The sequence below is a fragment of the Diadema antillarum genome, unplaced genomic scaffold (assembly GCF_040938485.1).
Source record: "Diadema antillarum isolate AM-2024a unplaced genomic scaffold, OU_Dant_1.0 scf00000217, whole genome shotgun sequence".
Lineage (NCBI taxonomy): Eukaryota > Metazoa > Echinodermata > Echinoidea > Diadematoida > Diadematidae > Diadema > Diadema antillarum.
The window spans coordinates 166,704-189,632 of NW_027271106.1; the positions used below are offsets into that span (position 1 = coordinate 166,704).

General features: G+C 41.2%; 1 protein-coding gene across 1 annotated transcript in view; it reads right to left on the minus strand.

Annotated features, from left to right (window-relative positions):
* Positions 1-974: 974 nt before the first annotated feature.
* LOC139724506 (thrombospondin-1-like) overlaps positions 975-22,929 on the minus strand; it is a 73,247-nt gene continuing 51,292 nt past the window's right edge. Inside the window, exons 13-25 of the mRNA XM_071635640.1 lie at positions 20,002-20,106; positions 13,617-13,733; positions 13,070-13,177; positions 12,492-12,651; positions 11,916-12,034; positions 11,029-11,167; positions 8,880-8,975; positions 8,185-8,412; positions 7,446-7,642; positions 6,821-6,895; positions 4,022-4,119; positions 1,940-2,082; positions 975-1,030 (exon numbers count right to left, since the gene is read on the minus strand). Of these exons, the coding sequence (XP_071491741.1) occupies positions 1,023-1,030; positions 1,940-2,082; positions 4,022-4,119; positions 6,821-6,895; positions 7,446-7,642; positions 8,185-8,412; positions 8,880-8,975; positions 11,029-11,167; positions 11,916-12,034; positions 12,492-12,651; positions 13,070-13,177; positions 13,617-13,733; positions 20,002-20,106 (1,593 nt within the window). The 3' untranslated portion in view covers positions 975-1,022. The remainder of the gene's footprint in view (positions 1,031-1,939; positions 2,083-4,021; positions 4,120-6,820; positions 6,896-7,445; positions 7,643-8,184; positions 8,413-8,879; positions 8,976-11,028; positions 11,168-11,915; positions 12,035-12,491; positions 12,652-13,069; positions 13,178-13,616; positions 13,734-20,001; positions 20,107-22,929) is intronic.

Consider the following 22,929-nt stretch of genomic DNA (forward strand, 5'->3'; position numbering starts at 1 on the left):
TTTCTATCGGCAACAGAAATTTTGATGTCACTTAGACAATGCACAATATTTGAGGGAAGCTCAAGTTAATTTAGCAGAACGTAAATGTTGATAAGGTCATGCATAATTACTCTGTACACAAGTAAAATACACCAATACGATGACAGATTTGAATATAGTTTTGTGAAAAGTGTACAATTACATCACTTCTTCGCCGCGAAACCCAGGCAAAAACACCATGAGAAATGCTGAGTATTTCATTCATACGAGTTCAACCGTGTTTAACCGAATGTGGCGGCCTTGTTGAGGGTGGCCTATTTGTTACGGCTCGTAACGTAGCAGCGGGGTAGGCTCTCGTCCATTCTTCGCCCAAACATGCGTCGATTCCGCAGAATTCAATCAAAGTTTTAACACGCAATATACACAGTACACATTCACACTGCACTGATTCCAATATCATCGCTTCTCGTTCATGTTGTTTTGCAGCTGTTACAGATTCGCGCTTCATATTCAGCGGAGAGAATCCCTCTAATTAACCATCGTGAGAATGCTTCTCGCAGACTTCAGTGTGTCTACAAGTCGTCATTCTCTCGCACCTTCCGCAGTCGACATGCCTTCGTTACACATCTAGTCTTCTTTGTGGTTTAGTTCTTTCTGCAGCGACAAGTAAAAGGTCTCGGCTATAACTTTCTAATAACCAACGTTGATGGCACCATTGTAGATTGATTTGCGTCCATCAAATTAATTTCTCACCGTTCCGGCGCCATCCGGGCGAGATCGACGCGTGTTTCCGTGCAGCGAGTGCGTCGTCCTGTTCGAGAGCTGAACTAGTGTCTTCGACATTGAATACATTATCACGCAAGAGTCGCTGAAATGACCGCTCAGAAATGCGATCATTATCGAGAAAGGCAGAAAGGCAGGTTGCAGAAGTGTTCACGCCCACGGGTTGTGAATTTATGTTGTTGTCATTCAAGCGGAAGTCCTGTTTTGTAGTTTTGTTTTTTTCTTTCTCTCCTGCAGTTGCTTCGTGAAGTCTGTTTGGCCTAAAAATCTGAAATAGATACAAAAGAAAATGAATTTTAAGTGAGCTTCTTCAGTTTTATGGTCTTTAAGAAATGTATTGTCCTTTATTTTACACTGTCACGTAAACTACTGTAGATACCTTACAACGTCAGCCATTACATGTTTTTTCCAATTGAAATGATGATTTGCCCATTGTTTTGTGCCATTTTTACGAGTATTCTGTTCACCAATAATTATTTGGGTAGCCCATACTTGACTCAATGTATGGCTAGGATGACATGTGAATCAACACTGTTCGTTGAGCCACCTTCCAGCATTTAATTACCATGTTCTTCATTTACCCATTCTATACAAGATTTTGAAATCCTCACCAACTTCTCACAGGGCTTTACAGGGTCTCGATACAGGTAATGGCGAAGTAACAAAACACATGGTGTAGCCCAGGCTATTTTTCATGGAATATATTTCAGATTTTCATACATGATTTATATTTCTATCTTTCTCTCGCCCAACAGTAGTGTGAAAAATAAATTCAATCCATAAAAGAGAATTCTGATGAAAAATCCTCTTTTGCGTCGGATTAGAAAGGATTACGGTTGTACAAAAGTTGATGTCAAGGAAGGCACGGAAAAGGACGAATTATTACTAATAGTCATTTCATTTCACAGCGATCCTCCACACACTTCGTTTTGTGTGCTACCGGTGCTCTGTAATCAGGCCTATTGCAATGCCTCTTATTAAGTGTTAGGTACAAACACATGATAACCCAATTTGTAGGTCTAACATCTATTTCGCAAGATGCTATTTGAACACGACAACCACCCTGGCCAATTTTGTTAGAAGTCCAGTCAATAACCGTGCTATCATACCGCCCTCTATGCCATCCTTCACCAATACGAGAGGAAGAGAAATGGCACAATACCATACCACAACTGACCTGATAAGCATTTGTATTCCATATCCGAGAAGAAGACCATTTCTTGTGAGAAGCAGTAGAGTCCTAGTCGCCCGCCTCGTAACGTCGAGTCGTAGAGGGGACCGGAGTCGGCCAGCACGCTGCTACCTTCCCATGCTGTCACCCTGCGGAAGATAAGGTGAACGTTTCCTTGGTTACCGGGGAAAGAAAGATGGTTCTCAAGTTATCACGTGGGAATGTAAGCATGTCATGATTTCGTAGTCTTGTTCTCTGAATTCCTGTTCCTTTACAATGTGCATAAGGCTGTAGTGTGTGGATGATGATGATGATTGCACGACTTTGTTCTTCGACAACCATTTTGGTCATCACCGGGTTCCAAGACTCAAATATAATTAATACACGAGTAGAAAAGTCTCAATGAAGGGGGAAGGGGTTGAGGTAAGACGCGGGTTAACCAAAAACAAGACGCTGTTCATTAGAAGCATATTCTTTGTCAAGATGACGATTAGTATCAGCGACAATTGCAACTGTTCCAGGAATATGACGTCATTTCCCATAAAATTCGGGTATTGTCTACTAACCTCACGATAAAAAGGCCTAATTCATCAATGTTTAATTGTTAATGAGATAGTGCCTTCTACAGGAGTTATGATTGAAAAAGAGATCAAACCTGCTTCCAATTTGGCATAACTTGATATGAGGGCGCCAACAAAGATTGGTGGTAGTACTGAATCAATGACATGCGTAAACTAGAAATGGGAGCGCAACAGTTTGGAATCTCTGGTCATGTGTAAGGCATGTCTACATTGTGCATACTTAAACATCCAATTCTGGCCTTGCCTGAAAAAAAAATGTATGTCGTTAACCCTTGATTAATTCTAGGTGGTGACTGAAAGACTAAAACCAAAATACATCATCGATAAAAATAAAGAGCAAAGTGACTTATGAAGAGCAAATCCATTTTTCTGTGCTAATTTTTCACGGTACAATGTAGTTCATGCGAGTGGTATAAGCATGGCTATCCCGATATATATCAAGTACTATATAACTTTTTTCAGACAAAATCTGGTGAAAGTTGGAGAGCTGGCAATCCCATCCCCCCCCCCAAAAAAAAAAAAAAAAAGAAAAAAGAAAAAGAGAGAGAGAGTGTTAACACTTTTGAGACACATAGGTTAAAATAAGGATAGAAAGGAAACTCGGTAATGTTGCATCCCTAAGAAGTGTTCGTCCTCTCCCGCCCCTTTCGGCACTTCCTGTCCTCTTTCATTTGTAGCTCATTGTCTGCCAGCAGCATCACTGATGCCACATATATAACAAAAACCTTCGGGCATCCACCGACCTGAGGGTCAGCGGAAGGGAGCGGGACAGGGTGCGAGGAGTGACCCGCTTTCTCCGTGTCTTTGTGCACGAGACTGTCGTCACGGCGGCACCCTATTTTGAGGCCGATCCGGCCAGAGGGGGAAAGGAAATTTCTTCTAATTGAACTATGATGCTTTGAACAAAGAGATCTGATTCTCCCCCTCAAAAAACCTCCCCTTAGAAATAAGCTCACAAACCAGGATAGGTGAAATTAGTCTGTCGCTCCGGTGGTATCTCTTTGACCACCACAAGATTTGTTCACGTATTACTAAAAGATTCGTTACTAAAAATTCGTTATGAATATAGTCTTGAATATTTCATAATAAATAAACTAAATTCTATTACTGATTTATTTATTCCATCGATGTGGTATAATGGGAATGTTTTGCTAATTTCGTGCTCTGCGTAAATGTGTGCTGCATCTAAACGCTCGTGAACTGCGAAATTCCTTAGATTATCATAATACAGTTTTAAAAGGTGCGGAAATCGTTGGACTTTAAACGGAACACGTTTGTGTGAGTGTGTGTGCGTGAGTGTGTGTGTTAATTGTATATATGTGTGTTTCCATTCTAATTGTTATACATGTACGTCATTATTGCTTTCTTGCTTTTTATCTTTTTCAAATAATCATGTAAATGAGTGATTGCAGATTTTTTTTTTTCGGGGGAGAGGGGAGGAGGACTAGGACAAGGAGGGGTAAGTAGTTTAGGTACTTTCCCCCGAAAGGGCTGGGCTAATACTCACTGGATGAAACCATCGCTGGGTCTATGCGTCACTGTCCACCTGTAGGCGGTAAAGTCTTTCCATCCGATCTTATTAGGATCGCTCCAAATCAGTTTTACCTATGGGGAAAAACAAACAAACAAACACAAACACAAAAATTAATCATGATACTATCAAAGCCATCAAGGACGATGATGGACATGAAAGATTTCCTGATAATTGATATGTCATACGATAACACTATACTGGACGACAGAAACCTTAAAATTCTAAACTCCCAACAGCGCTGTAATCTTTTCATCTTGTTTACTGCTCGTACTTAGTTACTCCTTGTCCATACAAACGCTTAAACATGCGAAACTGTCCGTTGTCTGATTATCTGTGTCGATAATTCATATCATCGGCAAAATACTTTTCCCAACAGAGGTTTCCATGAACTCTAGGTAAGAACCAGGGTAATTACCGTGGAGTTCACGTCTCAATGTTTAATATTTCTATGACTGGGCTTCGTTCAGGTCATTAAGGAAGAGTGTGACAATAAATTACGGATAAAAGGCTTTTGCTCCCTCTCTTCCTCCCGATCACCAGTGGGAGGCATCACCCACGGTCTGGCGGGAATCTGTAACGCCTGCTTCTCATCATAGGGTTTTTCGGCTGGCGTCAGTCATGGGCGGGTTAGAAGCATTCATCACCCCGACACCTCCGGGATGGAAACAGTACCGGACATCGTTCATTGGCACGGGACCAACCTCCCGTTCTTTATACTATCCTTCTCTCAAATGAAGAACCTTTTTTTTCTCCAAAACACCTCAAAATTCTACAACGCGTCAAGTGGTTAAGTCCACGCAGTATTCAGCTCTATGCAAGTATTTGATATGTGGCATTTGTCTGGGTTAAGACACGACCAAGCCTTCCCATTCACTCATCTCTCCATTTTATTTAATATCTATCCATCTATCCATCCACATACCTAGTGAATAATCGTTTTGTATAACGTTGTTCATTTGTTAATCATTCATTCCTAGTTCTTAAGATCAATATTCTTTCTTCTTCTTTTTTTCTGTTCAACACATTTGTACGTTTTGTGGTTCATTATCATTACTCTTTGATTGAACTAAACCGATCAATGACACCTTGATCGAATCGATCGAATCAAATTTAAGACAGTGCAAAACGTATCGAGTCCACTTTCTTTTACTCTCTTTTAAAGATTTTCATACCATCATATTGAAAAATAAGAGTGAAAAAAAAAGAACAAAAAAGGGACAAAACCCAAGAGAGTCAGAGAGAAAGGACGGGGGGGGGGGGAGAAAGACACACACACACGCACACACACAAAACAAAAATGGGACAGAGATAGAAAAGGTTAGTTATCACAACATTTTTGCCGCAATATCCTGACGTCGTTATTTCAAAATATCAGCTTTTATCCTCCCCTCATAGAGGACAATTATAAACTACTCCCGAGACGACTTGTGGCTACTAGGGCTAGTACTCGTCTCTTCCCTTTCCTTCCACAGTCTTAAATGACGTCACATCTGATTTTTATTAATATTCATCTGACATCTAATGCCGCCATGGATGCAAAATAAAAGCTCTTTGTTAAAGTTTCATTTTGGTTAATTTGAAATGCAAGAAATTAATCGTAGTTAACGGCATTAAGGATTAATCTGGTAAGCCAAAAGCTCCTGATTAATTAATGATCATAATAATGACCTGATAATCATAGAACTTTACCCCTTTAATCATCATCGACTATAAGCTTGGGTCATCAAAGAGCAGGAAAGAATCACAGTTTGTCGAAGTGATAAACTCGGATTAATGAAATTACTCTCGTAGGAGTCCGACTGCTTACAGAAGTTACTAAGTTACGAACGACGTTTTACAATCACTTTATCGTATTCTATTAATAGTTCAGAAACGTCTTCTCCATCGAAGTTGATTCTCTCTTTTTCATCCCTTTCACATTCTTCTTTTTCTTGCTCGACACTCTTCCTTAAGGAGAGGTATGCTAGTTTCTTTTTTTAGCTCCAGCGGAAATTGAGTTAGGCTCAAATTTTGAGATCTTCGCAAACTGTTTCGGTTTCCGATCAAGAATCCTTTGGGTGGAGTATGCTGGAATAAAAGTGCAGCGGGCTGACTTTGGGGTGGGGGAGGGGAGCTGAAGAAAAAAAAGTGTCAGTACTGGAGAAAGGGCAAGGGGCATTGAGGTGGGGAGGGGGAGGTGGGACGGTGACATGGCAAAAAGTCTAGCGGTGACTCACTGTACATCCGATTTCAATGCTCAGGGGAGTACGGCATGAACATGCCATGCACGGTCTGCGCCACTAAAACGCCCTCTAGGGGCCGAGAACACGGGGGAATATTAAATGAGCGACTTGGGAATAGTTTCCAAATATAGCCACGATCGCTTTCTCGTAACTTTTTTGTTTCGTTGCCATGGAGGGGTGCGGGAGTTTCCTCATGTGTAGAAATGTCAAGGTCGTATACGGGATTCAAGGCTGTTCTGGACGTGTTCTTTCACAGGCACTGACCACTGCCGTATTCTTCGTTGCTTGATAGTGTTGAACAAGCATCGTTACCTTTGTCAAAATATATTATCCAATCATCAATTTACTGTGTTCGTTTTTAGGATAGCATCATAATCATATGGGCATGGCATCTACACCCATTCCATAAATAAAAAGTTTTCTTTAATCTGACTCTCAGTTTGGAACACATAGAATCTACTTCTATGATAATCTGTTTATTTTCATATTGATCTTCCATTATGATCAAGGCATAACATTGCAGGAGTTCTTCTTCTTTTTTCGTTCTCACCTGGTCTTCTGTGTCACCAGTGTGCCACATAGCATTTCTCAAGTATTCACCGGGACCAGTTGTAGAGTTGATCAGCTGTGGAGGCGACAAAGAAAAGATGGAAAATAGATACTTCTTTCAGGTCCACATCACTGCAGTGGTAACGACACATTTATTCATGGGTGCAGCTAGCCCAACGTCAACGCAATGACATGTAGTCGTCATCAACTAACAACTGTACGTAATTTTAATCGTGAGCAACTGCAGATTAATTTACTAAACATTGCTCATAAGCCAAGGTTTTGTGTTAACTTTTTGTCATTTTCACACAGCAATGCAAAATTCAAAATTCAAAACAATTCTGTTACATCATCTAGTGCGCACGTCAAATGACATGTTCTTTTTATGTGTTTCTAAATGTGAGAAAAGTTTGCAATCATAAATTTCGATTCTCTAAGAATCTTGTGACTAATGTCTGACGGGGTATTCAATATTAGTGTTAATAGACTAAATTCTAAATTTGGTGAACACTTTTTGTTTATGATCATTGTTATCAAATTTATATTCGACAGCTGTATCCGCATGATTAGGCAAATACTCTTCTTCCGCACTTTAATAGAAAGCTCACACAATGCGCGATACCGACCTTGAGCTGTAGGCCAGCCGTGGCTTCGGCCGGGCTGGGTTTGGGCTGCCAGTATCTCTGCGTCACCTGCTTCCACATGACGGCGTAGAATCGGTGGTTGGACTGGTAGCCGAAGATGAAGCCGGCGTAGTCGTCGTCCTTGGCGGTGTTCACGTAGAAGGTACCACTGAACTGAACACTCTCGAACTCGTCATACCCTTGGATTCAGGAAAGGAAAGAAATTCGTTTAACTAAGAAGACACGTATAGCCTGTGTGACTATTAGTTTCACGGGTAGTACTTTTTTTTGAGGGGGGGGGAGACTGAGAAGCAAATCTTATTAGCTGGCTTATATTCTATAAACTCATCACAAAATTATAATTGACGGGGAAAGAGTTAGTGTCAAGGGTACGTACTAGCATAATAAATCCATCGTCAAGTCGCTGGAGAGTCTCCTTCTGCTCATGAATACAAACACTTGTGGTTTCAATTTCAATTTCAATTTCAATTTCAACTTATAAGGACGCCTTGCAAAAACAACAAACAAACAAAAAAACAAACAATCAAACAAACTCTGCCAAATCTACGCAAATGAAGGATACTGTATGACCGTGAAGGCAAGATAATTAATATGGTGTGTAATAATGAGAAGAGAATCATACTCAAACGCAACATAAGATTAACGAATAGTGATCACTGAAAGAGTAGACACCAGGGCGTGGCCTTGGTAGGGATTTGTTAGACCATGGATTGACACTAACCTACAGCTAGACCAGGATCGCTGTTGATGGTCTGTACCAGCTCCAGACCGTGGTTGCGCACCATCCAGTTGGGCTCCAGCTGCGAGGCTCCTGACGGGTCCATGGGCACCATCTGGAAGGCGGAGAGATCGGTACGCTGGATCATGGCGTTCTCCGGGCAGGCGTCCATGATGTCCGAGTAACCGTCGCCATCGAAGTCGGCCTCGCACGCATCGCCCCGACCGTTCTCTGCGATCGACATCGGGTGAAATAATTTTCAAATTATCATGACAGTGACAATAATGTTTATGACAATGATAATAACAGCAATAGTCACGTATATCACAATTATTATCATCATTACCATTTATCATCATCATCATCACGATCATTATGTTTTTCATGGAATCAGTATATATAATCATTATCATCCTGACAACCACAATCAATCATCGCTATAATTTTAATCTGTTACAAGTCAGACACCTCAATCTTCATTCGGTAACTTTACGAAAGAATGAAAACATGGGCAGATCTTGAAATTGGATGACTTTTTGGTTTTGTTTTGTATTGTTCCTGCAAACATGTGTCTAAAAAAAAAATAACTTCTCGTAAGAAACGGTCATTATCTGTGGTGAAATGTGTCATTCCTGAAGGCTGCTGCCCAGCCCATGGCCTAGCCCGTGGGGCACGTTATCACGGACAAATAGACGTACCATCGGTGTCATTCTGACTTGGGTTGAAGATAAGTCTGCAGTTATCATCGCGGTCGAGCACGCCGTCGTTGTCATCGTCGGGATCGCATGCATCACCTGAACAGTGTGAAGACAGACGAAAGTGACAAAATGTCTTAATATTTCGCAGGCAGGGGTACAAGTACTACTTAAAAAGCAGAACTATCACTCATACTAGTTCCATGCTATATGTTACATTAAGACTTAGTATGTGCCTGTTTTATGACTCGTGTGATTCTACGACTGTACATGTTTGGTTTAATGCGCTGAAAGAGCTGAAAAACCAGCAATTTCCCAACATGCAGTGGAAAGGACAATTGCGCAACACGTGGCCATCTGATGAAAAATCTCCACGTGTTATATAGTCCTTGCAGATTTGCGTTTTGGTCAATGACACACAACTCACTCTCTTTGTGGATCACAGATGTTATTGTTTGACATCAGGATACGTTCGGGGAAGGGAGATTGAGAGAGGGATGGTGGAAGTCCACTATTGTCTAAAAATTGCACGTGCAGGATGCGAAACCGTGATTTGATATGACATCGGGGAATATTTCTGCGATGTTGCCATCAGTGTTTCGCACCGTTGTGATTGGATAAGAGGGACAATTTCCTCTTGACAACATGAAAACTTCAGCGGGAAGTTAACTCTAGCGTTGGGAAAAAAAAGGAGAGAGAGCTCAGCCAAGGCACGAGATATTGATTCGGGCATGTATGTCTGGGTCTCTGCCAACTAATTTCCCCTCTCCCTTTATCTTCTATTTCGCTAGAGGCTCGGAAAGAATCCTAAATTGCGCAAATTTCCTCCCCGTTTCTCCGATAGATTCAAGCGTGTGATAAGTTCAGAGGCCCTAAACTCCCAAAGGGCGCCTTACTCTTAATGCAATCTGCCGGGAAATGGTTAGGAAGAGGGCTTCAGTGCTTGTTGGATTTACAGCGGGATGGGGGGGGGGGGGGGGGTAGGAGTAAGGGATGGCATCTTGAGAGCAATTCAGCTGCAATTACACGATGAATAGGAGGAAGAGAAAGAGCATGAGCATGGAAGAGAAATCCCAGAGCGGTAACAACCAGAACTAATATTTGGGGAGCGTGAGCATTTATGATAACTTTACGAGATGCGAAGACAAATTCCCCCAGAGCTAGCTTTTGTGACAAATTAGAAACTGGCCTGCTTAAACAAAGGGGTTGATTTCGATGATAAGTGGCATTGTTATCATAACTTCCCTTGGCTGATAACCTATTTCGATGGGCAACATCTATTTTCTATGAAATCATCAGGGGGAAAACCCTGGCAAGTAACCCCAGATAAGCTAGATGTGAAAGATCTATCGGACAATATCGCACTTGCGGTATAGGCTCAGTTGCTCAACATTGGTACTTTGTTTTACATTTCAAGATAAATCTTTAGAAAACCCTTCACCCCATAAAGAATTCTTGTCCAGGTTTGTAGGGTCAGTGTCCATGTACAGCAATGAAAATTATCCTTATCCATGTACTCCTCCTCAGCATCACTTTTGTGCATGGCGCGATGATTATATAAGAGAACATTTCATTCAAAGAAAGAAGTGAGAAACAGCCTAGTAAAAAGTAACACCTCTTTCTGAATATTCTGGCCTTTTAAACGACATTGTGTCATGCAACTATAACGTGGATGCCTCAAATAGGTGCCACGGCCACTTCACTGCCACAAAAATTGTAAAGTTCACAAGTTTTGTGTCATTCGTGTCCTAAACGTTTGTTTAGTGAACCTGAATAGAATGGCATTACTTCCACTATTTCTTCGAAAACACATTTTCTCCCTGACTCTGATCAGAATTTGTCGATATTATATATTAATGTGTTCTTAAATACCATCCCGTACAAGGAATAGAAGTCACTCGTATAGTGGCCCCAGTATGGGAAGTCATGTTTGATTGGCAACGAAGGGCCAAAATTTTTCCTGTCGGTTCTCCAATCGCGCCCTGATTTTCAATCATCTGCAGATCATGTAGGCCTATCAAACACATACAGTGCGTTTTATGTGTTGAAAACGTCTTTGCATTTTTGCTCTGCACAAAATTAACACAGTAGAACATTATTTTGTTATAGTAGTCATAATTGCTGATGATTACGTTCTCCTCAATTCACTAACCTAAGCCATCGTTGTCATGGTCTTTCTGGCTGGCATTGGGGATGCCAGGGCAGTTGTCTAGGTTGTCCTGGTGACCGTCGCCGTCCTCGTCGATGTCGGTGTCGCATTCGTCACCCACATTATCGTCATCGGTGTCGATCTACATCAGAGAAAACGGACGGGTTTGTTTAAGGCATACTGGTGTAATAATTCGCTTGAAGATCTGATTCTGATTGAAAAACTACTAAATATATTGACACTGAATTGGTGAATTGGATCATTATTTTAATTTTCTGTATGGGTGTGTGTTATTCATGGCATGGTTTTGGATCTCATTAATCCCCCCATCCCCTCTCTCTTTCTTCCTGTCTCTAAATACAGGAAATACACCTTACTACCAAAAAGAGGCAGAAACAAACAGCTTGGCATATTCATTGGCAGTTACGAGAATAAGAGACGAGCATGCGATATTGTCATACGACATTTTGGAATGTGGTGAAAATAACGGCTATAGGGAGTAAATCGCATTGGCTGTTTTCCATTTGATCTGAACGATTCAAATGTCGTGTCACCCACAAATTACTCCCCACTCCAGCGTAGTGCAAATGATGAATTGCAAATAGACTTAAATAAGTTTGTCACTGAAATCGATAGAAATGCTCTCAAACCGAAAAAGAGACACAATAATTCATAAGTTTAATTCTACAAGTCATAAAGTTAGACTTGCGTATGCGCCACGATTATAACCCTGTTTCCTCCTTACTATTCCATTGAATAACGATCATAGATGTTTTGTCACTCTTAATGGACCAGGTAAGAAGTTGAAATATTGTTAGAGACTTCCATGACGTCATAGCCCTTTTGTCCACTCAGACGACGGCATGGTCTAGCCACGCCCTCACACGTACCTGGAAGGGGTTGAAGTCGAAGGGACAGTTATCGCACACATCGCCAAAGTTATCGGTATCGCTATCGTCCTGGTTTGCGTTGGCGTGCTTGGGGCAGTTGTCCATCATGTTGTCCCAGCCTGCATGTCAGAAAGTCGTCAACAGATGAAAAAGAAGTATGAAAAAAATAATGCCTCCGGCACTCTTCGGCGGAGGCATAAAAAATGATCATGATAAGAATTAAGGGAAGGAAGGGAAGGGAAAGTGCAACAAACTCATGTTTTGCTCTCTGGTTTTAAAAATCTCTCAAATCACGTCCACAACCTTTGCCAATAACAAGGGAAGCGAGTTGACAAAGTGCGCGCAAACAGTTACACACACAAAAAAAATAAAACCAGAGGTCCTCACTGTAACCTCGTCTGGAACAAACAGTGTCTCACTAATGAGCGGAAATAAGCTACATCATCCATTCATTGATTTTTGGCGAAGGGCCACGACTTCTCTGAACGATATATCAGCAAGTGTTTACGATGATTAGCTGTCTATGAGAGCAACACATGACAAGGGTAATCTCCGGTGACCTCAGGCGTCACTTACCGTCGTCGTCGATGTCGTCGTCGCATTCGTCACCATATTCGTCACCGTCAACATTTTCCTGCCGCTTGTTGGCATGTCGAGGGCAGTTGTCACAGGCGTTGCCGACGAGATCGCCGTCCTGATCCTCTTGCCAGCGGTTTGCCACCAGCGGACAGTTGTCCTGCGGAATGACGGGGACAGAGTGACGATGGGAGGTAAACGAGTTTCATTTCGAGGAGAAATAGAAAATTGATAGCTTAATGTGATAGCTTGTTGAGTCTTCATGAGTAGGATAACTTGGTTTCTGGCTCCCACTCAGCAAAGCAATTATTACTCCCTGACAAGAATTAGTACATTGACTCCTGAGAAGTCATTTCATTCTGAAGCCGGGGCGTCAATATATTGCCGTGTAAAACATGCTCACCGGCAGCAACGAGGTGTGTACTTACTATTCCTCGAAGCTGTACATACAGTTTTACATTTACGTCTAATGTATTCCTTGAGATCTTTTGCATGCACTCAGAAGACGCAGAAAAATGAACGATCATAAGACTGAGTATAAGTGAATTGGTCCAATCTGATTCAAACTGTGACCTTACCCTCTCGTCAATGATGCCGTCGTCGTCGTCATCATCATCGCAAGCGTCTCCCTCTCCGTCCCCATCATTGTCCTCTTGACCGCTGTTTGGCACGCTTATGCAGTTGTCCTAGAATGTCGAGAAAGAAAGAGTAGAATGTAATCAGTCATGCGGGTCTGGAGACCTGCAAAATGTGGGTGATATTTCATGATTTGTAGTCCTGAATTTAGAGTCTGGTTATATTTCATGCCTTAGAGAGAGTGAGAGAGAGAGAGAGAGAAAGGGAGAAGGAGAGGGAAAGTATTATAACATAATACATGTAACTGCAGTGGGAATAAACGAAATGGAAGCAAGAATTAGAGCATTCGCTCTTCATCAATATCATACACATTTAACTAAAATCATTTTTCTAAATATGAATTGCAGCAGCGTTTCTTGATATCGATTTACATCCCAAGTCCCCTGTTAGAGTGTATATAAAAGGTGGAGTTCTGAGATCTCAAACCTTTTTCCGCACCGTAACGACATGAGGAGAAAATGACGGTCACCGACAATGGATAGCCCTTACCTTCACACAGTGAACGTAGTCACCCATTCCAGAGCAGTCGAGATCGATGTCGGGTCGACCATCAAGATCGCTGTCGAGTCCGCAAGCGTAGCCATCCCCAGCGTATCCAGTTCGACACTGCAGATACGGCGGTAAGAAACAAGGAGAGAGAGAGAGAGGAAAACATGAAAATTACTGATCTGAATATCTCAATAGACAATTGTCGATTATCGTATTCCAGCAGTAAATATATTTCCTTCATTGCTGCATCGCTGTAGTAGAAGTAGTAGTAGTAGTAGTAGAAGTAGTAGTAGTGGTACATGTAGTAGTAGTAGTAGTAGTAGTAGTAGTAGTAGTAGTAGTAGAAGTAGCAGTAGCAGTAGTAGTAGTAGTAGAGTAGAAGTTGTGAGATAAGTAGTAGAAGCACTATAGTAGTATAAGTAGAAGAAGAAACAGTAGTAAGAAAAGTAGCAGTCCCTATGGTGGTCGTAGAAACACAATATTATAATTGGATATAGCACTATTAATGGAGGTAACAATAGTAAAATAACAAGAACCAAATAAGAATATGAATTGCAGTGATAGAGATGGGGGTCATCGATGCTCAAATACACACACAATCTACACAGTAGGAACGTGGGGGCATGCAGCGCAAAATATCTTGTTATTCCCAGTCATACAAACAGGAACCACAGTTCTCCCAGAAGAGTGCGGCGCCGATTGTCCTATTTGTTATTTTCTCAGACGAGGTCATTTTCTTTTTCTTATTTTGACTCGCTTGTCCATGGGAATTCACCTTTTGAAAAAGATGACCTACAAATAGGTCAATATACTGTGGTATATATTCTGAAGTAAAAAAAAAAATTGTGATAAACAGTCGCTTCGTTAGCATATCCGATTTCATTTATTTCATTTATTTCATTTTTATTTCATTTATTTCATTTCGATTATGGAATTCTTGCGTGGGGTAACGCATCTAAATACTTACTGGATTCACTTTTTCTTCTTCAAAAGCGAGCGATCAGAATTATTAACCATGCTGGGTATTAATCCCACACTAACGCCTTATTTCAGAAAAATAAGATTTTAAAACTGATAGATTTGTTTGGTTATAATTTAGGTATTTTTATGTATAAACTTTCCTCAAAAGATCTTCCTGGTGTCTTTTTACAGATGTTCATAAGAAACAATTCTGTCCACCACTATCCAACTCGCCAGAGTGACGCTTATCACCTTCCACGAACTCGAACAGTTTTCGCTAAAAACACAATTATGTATACAGGTCCTAAATATTGGAATGATCTCCCAACAGAGGTTAAAAGCTGTTTGTCATTATCATCCTTTAAGCGTAAACTCAGACAGCATGTATTGAATAGCTACAACACACAAGTGCACTAAAATTCCTTTTTATTATGCTGATGGCTGCTCTGTTATACTACTCGGTTGTTGCCATGTGAACAGACTCATGCATATACATTTTAGTTGCATGCTCTCTCAAATTCCTTCCCATCGGTGTTTTTCCTTCCACTTCTAGTAAGACCTTGGTCGTGTCGCATAGTTTCCCCTCCTTTCTTTCTTTCCTTTCTTTTATGCATCATTGCAACTGGCTGGTATATCACATATAGGAATTGCAATTGATTCATGTTCTCCATTTTTCAAATCTTTCCCCGTGTCTATGGAAGCCGGAATGTTTAAACCCTAATAGTACTTAAGTATTCACGTCATTATCACTCCCATGTCTAAATTGCTATGAGAGCAACTGCTATAGTGTGCAGCATGTGGTTACTTGTTCTCATTTTATCACACACATAAATGCATGTGAGAAGAATCTTCTGAGCCCCGAGTAATAGTCATTCTCTTTTGTTTATCCTTACTTTTGGTCTTAATTGTACCCGTGCTCCTCATCCTGTTCCCCTTACTAGGCTTTTGTTGGGACCTACACTCAACAAGCTTTGCTTTTTAGTAGGTTCCATCGTATTTCTCTTCGCATCTTTTACTTTGATTGAAAATGACACATCGACCGTTATGTATTACTTTCGTATTCCTATTTCTTCATGTATATATCCAAGCACAGTCTAGCTGTGCTTGCAGCTGCTATAGGGATTACTCCATCAAGACTCAAGACATTCTGTATTATATTTTGTTATATACCATGTATTTTCCATCGAGAAATACGAAAATAAATTGAAATTGAAATTGAAATTTGACGGTGAATCATATCATTCCGATTGTAAATAGCAAGGCAAAATATGGTTGCTGTTTTATAATCTTAAAAAACTGAATTCAATGAAGAAAAAGAAAACTTTGAAAAAAAACACTCGCAAGTATGTAACATACAAACATGGAAACCAAGAACTATTGTTTGTCAAACAGTCTCCGCTCACCTATCGCAACGTTACAGTATTCTCTTCCCCTTTCATGCATTTTCCAGATTGAAAAAACAACATGCATGACGAAAAGAAAAAGTGAATACCGAGTAGCTATTGAACGAAATTATTTAAACACGCCGATTACAACATCAAATTGCTATCTTTGGGGATGAAAATAAGGATGCAATTCTTCTGTACTAGTGAGTATGTTTACATTGGAAGAAAACAAAGCCTGTTACGGTATATCGCTCTATCACAAAGAAATGAATTACTATTTTAAACAAAACATGTGTTTTGTTTTCTTCTGTTGCAACATAGCTTGTTTTATGAGTGACTAGATAATTCTCGTCAAGTTTTCCAAAAGTACATAGCATTTTCTTTTCATGTCGTTTTCTCAAACTACACCGTATGAAAACTCAATACACGCGCTAATAATACATCACGTTGTAGTGTGCTTCAAGAGTTGTAAGGGCCGTCTACTGCTGGTGTGAAGGTGACGTCAACACTGACGTCACAGTATGCCCATGCATTACAGTACAAAACGAGACATGTCTTCGCAGAAATAAAGTGGAAGGCAGTAGCTATTCCAGGGTACGACCAGGGAGGGGGAAAGAGACACCTTCCTGGTACGAGTTCTCCCCTCGGGATCGAGCCCTGTATGCGAGTACCACGAGAGCTCGCTCGTCGGAAGAGGGAGCGCTATCTTATACCTCACGATTCTTATCGACAGGTAGAAACTGACCGACGTGTTTGATCAAAATCTGCGTTTACAGAGTTTGTGGTTTTTATGACGGAAACCTGATGGGACAAGGAGGAAAAAAAAACATAATATACCAAGTCTGATTCAACCAAATGACGCAAAGGATCTGTTCCTTGTTCTTCAATTACCCAGTATCGTTTAAAGTTGATAAAGAGAATTTCTCACACGAGTTATCACTCACACCATCAGTGTCACGCAGAAAGGGTTTTACACTTCACCTCACGGGCCTGATATACACTCATTCATTCTAAGTTCTTTACACCAACAACCTTTTATTTAAAACATACTGAACATGACATAAGTAATAAGGATTTATATATTCATCCATCCAAATATTTAACACACACTTTTCTATTAAATATACTCTGTACGCTGTTCATACCCAAACACAACATCATTCTGGAATCTACGTAGACAGACAGACAGACAGAAAAGACAGATAAGTCCACAGACAGACAAATAGACACACACACATACAACCACACACGACATTTCCTTTCAAATATATAAAACCATTCATAACGCTTTGTAACATCACATATCGCTTCTCCGTGGTCCTACTCCCGACGAAGAAGGCCTCGTACTGAGATAATTTCTTATTGAGAGAAAGAAGAGAGGGAAAGAAAGAGACTGAGCGGGGAAAAAACCTACATCAAAAACCCGTGTGCACCTCAAATTCAATTGGCGTATCCCTGACCCCTTGCGGCAACCTACCCTACAGCTATGGTCACGAAATGTGAGGACTCCGAACAGACATATCAGCGGGTCATTATCGTGCAAGCTAACGAATGCCCAGAGGCGGCACGCACGATTGAACGACACCCTGCCGTGAGAATAAGAAGTTTTTTTTCTTACTTTTATATGAAAACAAAAGTGTACCCAGCGTAGTATCAAAGATTGGCGGGAAAGGGCGCTGTTCATCTCACTTCTTACTACACAGAGATAATCTTGAGAAGTGGGTGATTGTTTTCAAATTCCTACTTCGTAATACTTCTGATCAGCGCGGAGATGCCGTCATATTGAATTATCTCAAATACTCCACGACTGTCAGCGCGGGCGGTGGTCAGAATAAAAGGAAAAAAAAGAATACAATAAAAAAGAAACGATTGACAGATGACTTGTCGCGTCCTGATTTGAAGTTCTCGCCATCTTTCAGATGTCATAGCCCACATTGCAGAAGGCTTTCTCGTTCGAGAAGTGCCTAAAGAAGGCGGGTATCATCAATGCGGTGAGATGGCGAAAAACAAACAAACAAACAAATACACAAAACACAGAGCCGTTATCCATTTCACCTTGGCACTGGCGCTATTCAATAGATTAGTAAAAAATCATGAAATACCTTTCATATTGACAAATACATTTTCTGAAAGCTGATAGTGTTACTGTTGCTTAACATTAAGTTAAAAGTCATAGATACTACTCCCCCTCCCTTACATTATGTAGATTTTAAAAAATGAAGACGAAAAAAGGGTAGTTTTGGGGTTCTTAGGTGACTTTCAACAAACCACTCATGCTACTCTGTTTGTTTGTTTTTTCGATATTTCAGCCATTTCAACACCAATTTTCATCAAACAAACTTTTAATTCCTCTTAGGATTGTATGCTCTTTAATATTTCATGTAAGTGGTTTCTAATCATCTCACAAAAAGTTAAAACCTGAATCACCACCTCATCCAGAGCTATACCACCCCTTTAATGGTGGTTTGGGTAGGTACAATAGAAATATGACCAGAAAACCCCAGAGTGCTAAATTGTCATTATTTCCTCTTCCTGCTGGCAGTCAATGCTTTTTGGTGTCCAATGCAATAACGCACTCAGGTATACTGCCGATGACACATGTCATGATCCATTATAACGCCGATGGTGAAAAGAAATAATAAAACAGAGGGAGGGATGGCATGCTGTATAAACGAGCATCATGTACCCCTGAGAGGTGGGAGAGCCCCTCCCTGATGTACCTGTAAAAGGAACTTTTTGACATTGCCACCCATCGAGCTGGAGGAATTCTGATATTGTTGACAGATTTAGACGGGGCTCCCGCGCACGGAATTTGGTCTCTTTTGTCTACTTTTTTCCAGCGCTGACGACATGAGCCTCAACCACGGGCAAGAGCAGAGCGCGGGGGCCGAGCGAAGTTCACGTGCCGATGGAATGTGAAAATGTTGACTTATTATCGCAGACTTCTCTACGCAAACAAGTGACCGAGATCAGCAGAAATTTCATGATCTGATGATGTTGAATTGAAGTTGGTCACCAGGGGCAGAAAGTCTTCGTGGAAAATTGCGGAAGAAGTGACAAACTAAAATCATTGACATGAATTTGACGTGTGACCCTTTCTAGAGTTATTACTTCAAAGCGACTTCAGCTCGGAAATCATAACCCTGTGCATGAGCAACATATCATCAGCTGATGGCTAGATATCAGAAAATATGACTAGACTAAAAACGTCATAAAAACCCTCCTCTTGAAATATGAAATAAAGAAGAGGAAGAAGGAAGATGGAGAGGGGGGCGTTAAGGGGCGGAGAAGAAATAGAGACATGCACACTAAATAGAATACGAATGAGGGGCGGACGAGAAAAGTGAAAAAAAAAGAAGAAAGCAACTAAAGAATAGGGACATGATGACGTGTCGAACAAATTGAAAGTAGGAGAAAACAAAAGAAGGACAAAGTAGAAGATAATTATAGACAGAGGGAATTGAGAGGCCTGAGGATGAGGGAAGATGGGAGTACACTGAGAACAGAGATAGAAGCAGACGACACAAATGCACCAAAGAATGATGAGAAAAGGGAACAGACAACGACAACGTCGTTGTCTTGTCCTCATTGTCTGAATAGGACCATGGACCATAAGACTTATATGAACAGAATACGGGTGATAAGGTGGCATACCGCCTTTGTAATTTACTCCAAATCTTGCTCAGTTTCTGAAGAAGCACAGCAACTTGCATCCGTGTGTTTCCTCCATGTATATGTTATGCTCTGATCTAAAATCGCAGCAGAGGAGCTCGCAGATAACGGTAGAAAAGAAGTCAACACCCATTATAGACACGACACATGCACTCACAACGCCTTCGTTTCAACACAAGCTCGTACAGACACGTAACCCTTGTTCGAATAATAGAGAAGAGAATGAAATATATATTTCAGCCAAGTATCTCGTTTATGAAAGAGGGGTGGGGAGGGAGGAAAGACACTCAATATAATCAGTCACAGGAGGGAAGTATCATAACTTCCTTGGTCACAGCAACAAGTAGTAACATGAGTTCTTAACATACCCGACATCCATACTGCGGCTGACTGTATGGCCCAAAGAACGTGCACTTCGCATCTGCGGCGCAGTTGTGCGTTCCTTCCGTGCAAGGGTTGATAGGAATACATTGCTGTGGAGGGAAAGAGAGATATTTCAGAAGAAGTCTCAAGGTTAGATGTACTCTATATGTCACGTAACCCATGCAAACATACATATACAAGGCTAATAACAGTCATACATGATTTGTATTTGATTTGTTGTCCTGAAACCAAGAAATGATCATAATCAAATTAACCTTCTGTGAGACGAATAGAAGATGTTGTCATGGTGACGATGAGGCCCCCCCCCCCCACCCTTAAAGAAATGTCATGGCATCCAGCGTGAACTGAACAGGCGTAGATGTCGGAAATGAGTTTCATCACGAGGGACATTTGAAATCGTCATGCACAATAAACAAACTCTCACCAGGGTCATTACGAAAACGGATGTTACCGACGACAAAGAAAAAACATTAAATTATTTCAATCGAACTTAAGCAGACTCGTTCATAATATTAAAAAAAAGATATGTTTGCTGGAGGTATGGGAGCCAATATGCGAGTAAAAACACTATTATGCTGAATGAGAGAAGTGGGTGCTTCAGGGCATTCACCCTACAGTCTTTATGTATCTATCCATTCAGCAGGTATTCTTCGTCTTCCTGAAAAGTTTCTGTTACTCCGATCAAGACGTCAAATCGAAGGATAAATCCCTTCAAAACGCTTCGTGTTTTCGTTTCATCCATTCCATCGAATGGTCATTCTACGACAGCACTTCACAAACATTCGATTGCTGCTAGCAAAACACACGTGCAGCCCAAGGACAACAAACAAGTGCAGTTTGATGCCCTTTTTAAATGCCGAGGACGCAAGACTGCGAAATCTATCAGGGCAAGTCTCGGCTGGAGACAACCGCGGCCGGCCGGTGCCAGACGTACGTGACCTTTGACCTTTAAGACGCACTGTCCTTCGAAATACGGAAAATATATAACATAGCAGCTCTGATAGACATTCAATCGCACACCTGTATTCTAACTATATTCGCCAATACATCCAGACTTAAAAACTGCCTATAAATAATGGGAGACGTCGTCAACTTCTCAAATGTTGGCGATTTTCTTCCCGGTGCAAACTTCAGTGAAACGGCTTCTACACGATTCCTTACACAATTCCACTTCCTAAGTCGAGGTGTACAACAGCTATAACGACATACTTGATCCCCCCTTCCCCTTTCCTTTCTTACCAATAAATTGTCCTGATCTCTCTATTCCTGTCACCAAATTACCTTTGCATGGGTCACCCATCTACATTGTGCCAGGATCCCATGCTTCAAATAATTCCTATGGAATCTTCCCCATCTAAATCCCGAGAAAAAAAGTCAATGGTAACAGCGACGTATTTTCCCGAAGATGCAGCGGTCGTATGTTGCAAACAATACTATGACACTTAGCAGCAGAACCTAGGTGTGATCCGATGAAAGAAAAAGTAGATAAGGTAGAATTGGAATTTTTGCGATAGCAATCAATCGGAGCTTATCGATATCATGTTCTTTATCGGATCCGATTACATGCAATGATAGCAATTCATATTCGTCGTTATCACACTAACTGCTTCATTGCTGACTGCTGGTGGATTATCTAAGGTCGATTTTTTTTCCTCCCCCGTGGGAATATCCGGACATGTGTTCAGTCCGATCAAAGCGGTGATGAAACATTAACGTGACTTTGATGTCGTTGGACTACCTACAGTCACCACCACTTGGAGGGTTTATTTGTGCAGCACTGGCTCCATCAAGGACGAGGATGTTATTCACAACGGCGAACTACTTTCCAAAGAGCGGGAGTAGTACACGTGGAATGTGGGTCAAGAAGCTTATTTGTCTTCCTCTCCTTTTTTTTTCAATAAATGTGACAAAATGAATAAGTGTCTGGAGAAAATATAGCAGTATCTAGGTCATTTTGCGTAAACAGCCAAGACGCTAACTTATTGCCACCTACATGTAGTCAATGATATTCTTCAAACAGAAAACATTTACCCAAATGCTTCATCAAAAAGTAAGCTTATCAATCTAAATAAACAGTGCCGAAACATGGCTTTATTGGAGATAAATATATTATGTTACAAAAAAAGAAAACAGTACGGAGAAGGGTAATGAACTTGAGCCTTGGGCAATGGGGAACATTTCCGGACCACGGCTAAGATCGTCGCGGATGGTGATGGTGACTAAAGGTGCGACAGCCCGAAAAGTAAACAGATGTAACTGGGCGTGTAACATGAAGCGTCTCGAGGGGGCGCGATTTCCCCCTCTGGACTTCAAGAGTAGAAAGGTCATGGGCACCGCTGACTGTCATCGGGCGCTTCGTTGCAGCTCCGCCCAGCCCTTTCTCCAACCATTTCGTTGGCAACCGTGAACCATTTTCCTGCTGAACCCTTCCTCCTGCACCTCCCTCCCTCCCTCCCCTCCCCCTCTCTCTATCTATAATCTCCCTCTCCTCCTTTCTACTCAATCCCTAACGTTTTTCTTCTTCACGTGCTCAAACATCACGTTCACTCAATTCCCTAGATAACTACTATCGCTTGGTTTCGCTTATGGAATTAAAAAAAAAAGAAAAAAAAAAGGATTTTCGGTGCCAACCTTCTTTCTATTTCCCGCCTAAGGACATTAATCTTTTTGTAAATGTCTTAGACATCATAAAACCACATTACTTAACTTTTTCCCTCTTCATGCATACCAAACAAACATTTCGCCCGTGCCCCCCTCATTCACCCCTACAAGTTCCAGAAGGCCATTACGGCCCACTCGTATTGATTCCCTTGATACTCATGTTTCTCCTTCTTTCTCATCAAACTCATTTGGCATTCCAGTCACTGACAATCGCTACGATGACATGAGCTTTTCCCCCCCGTACCAATGAA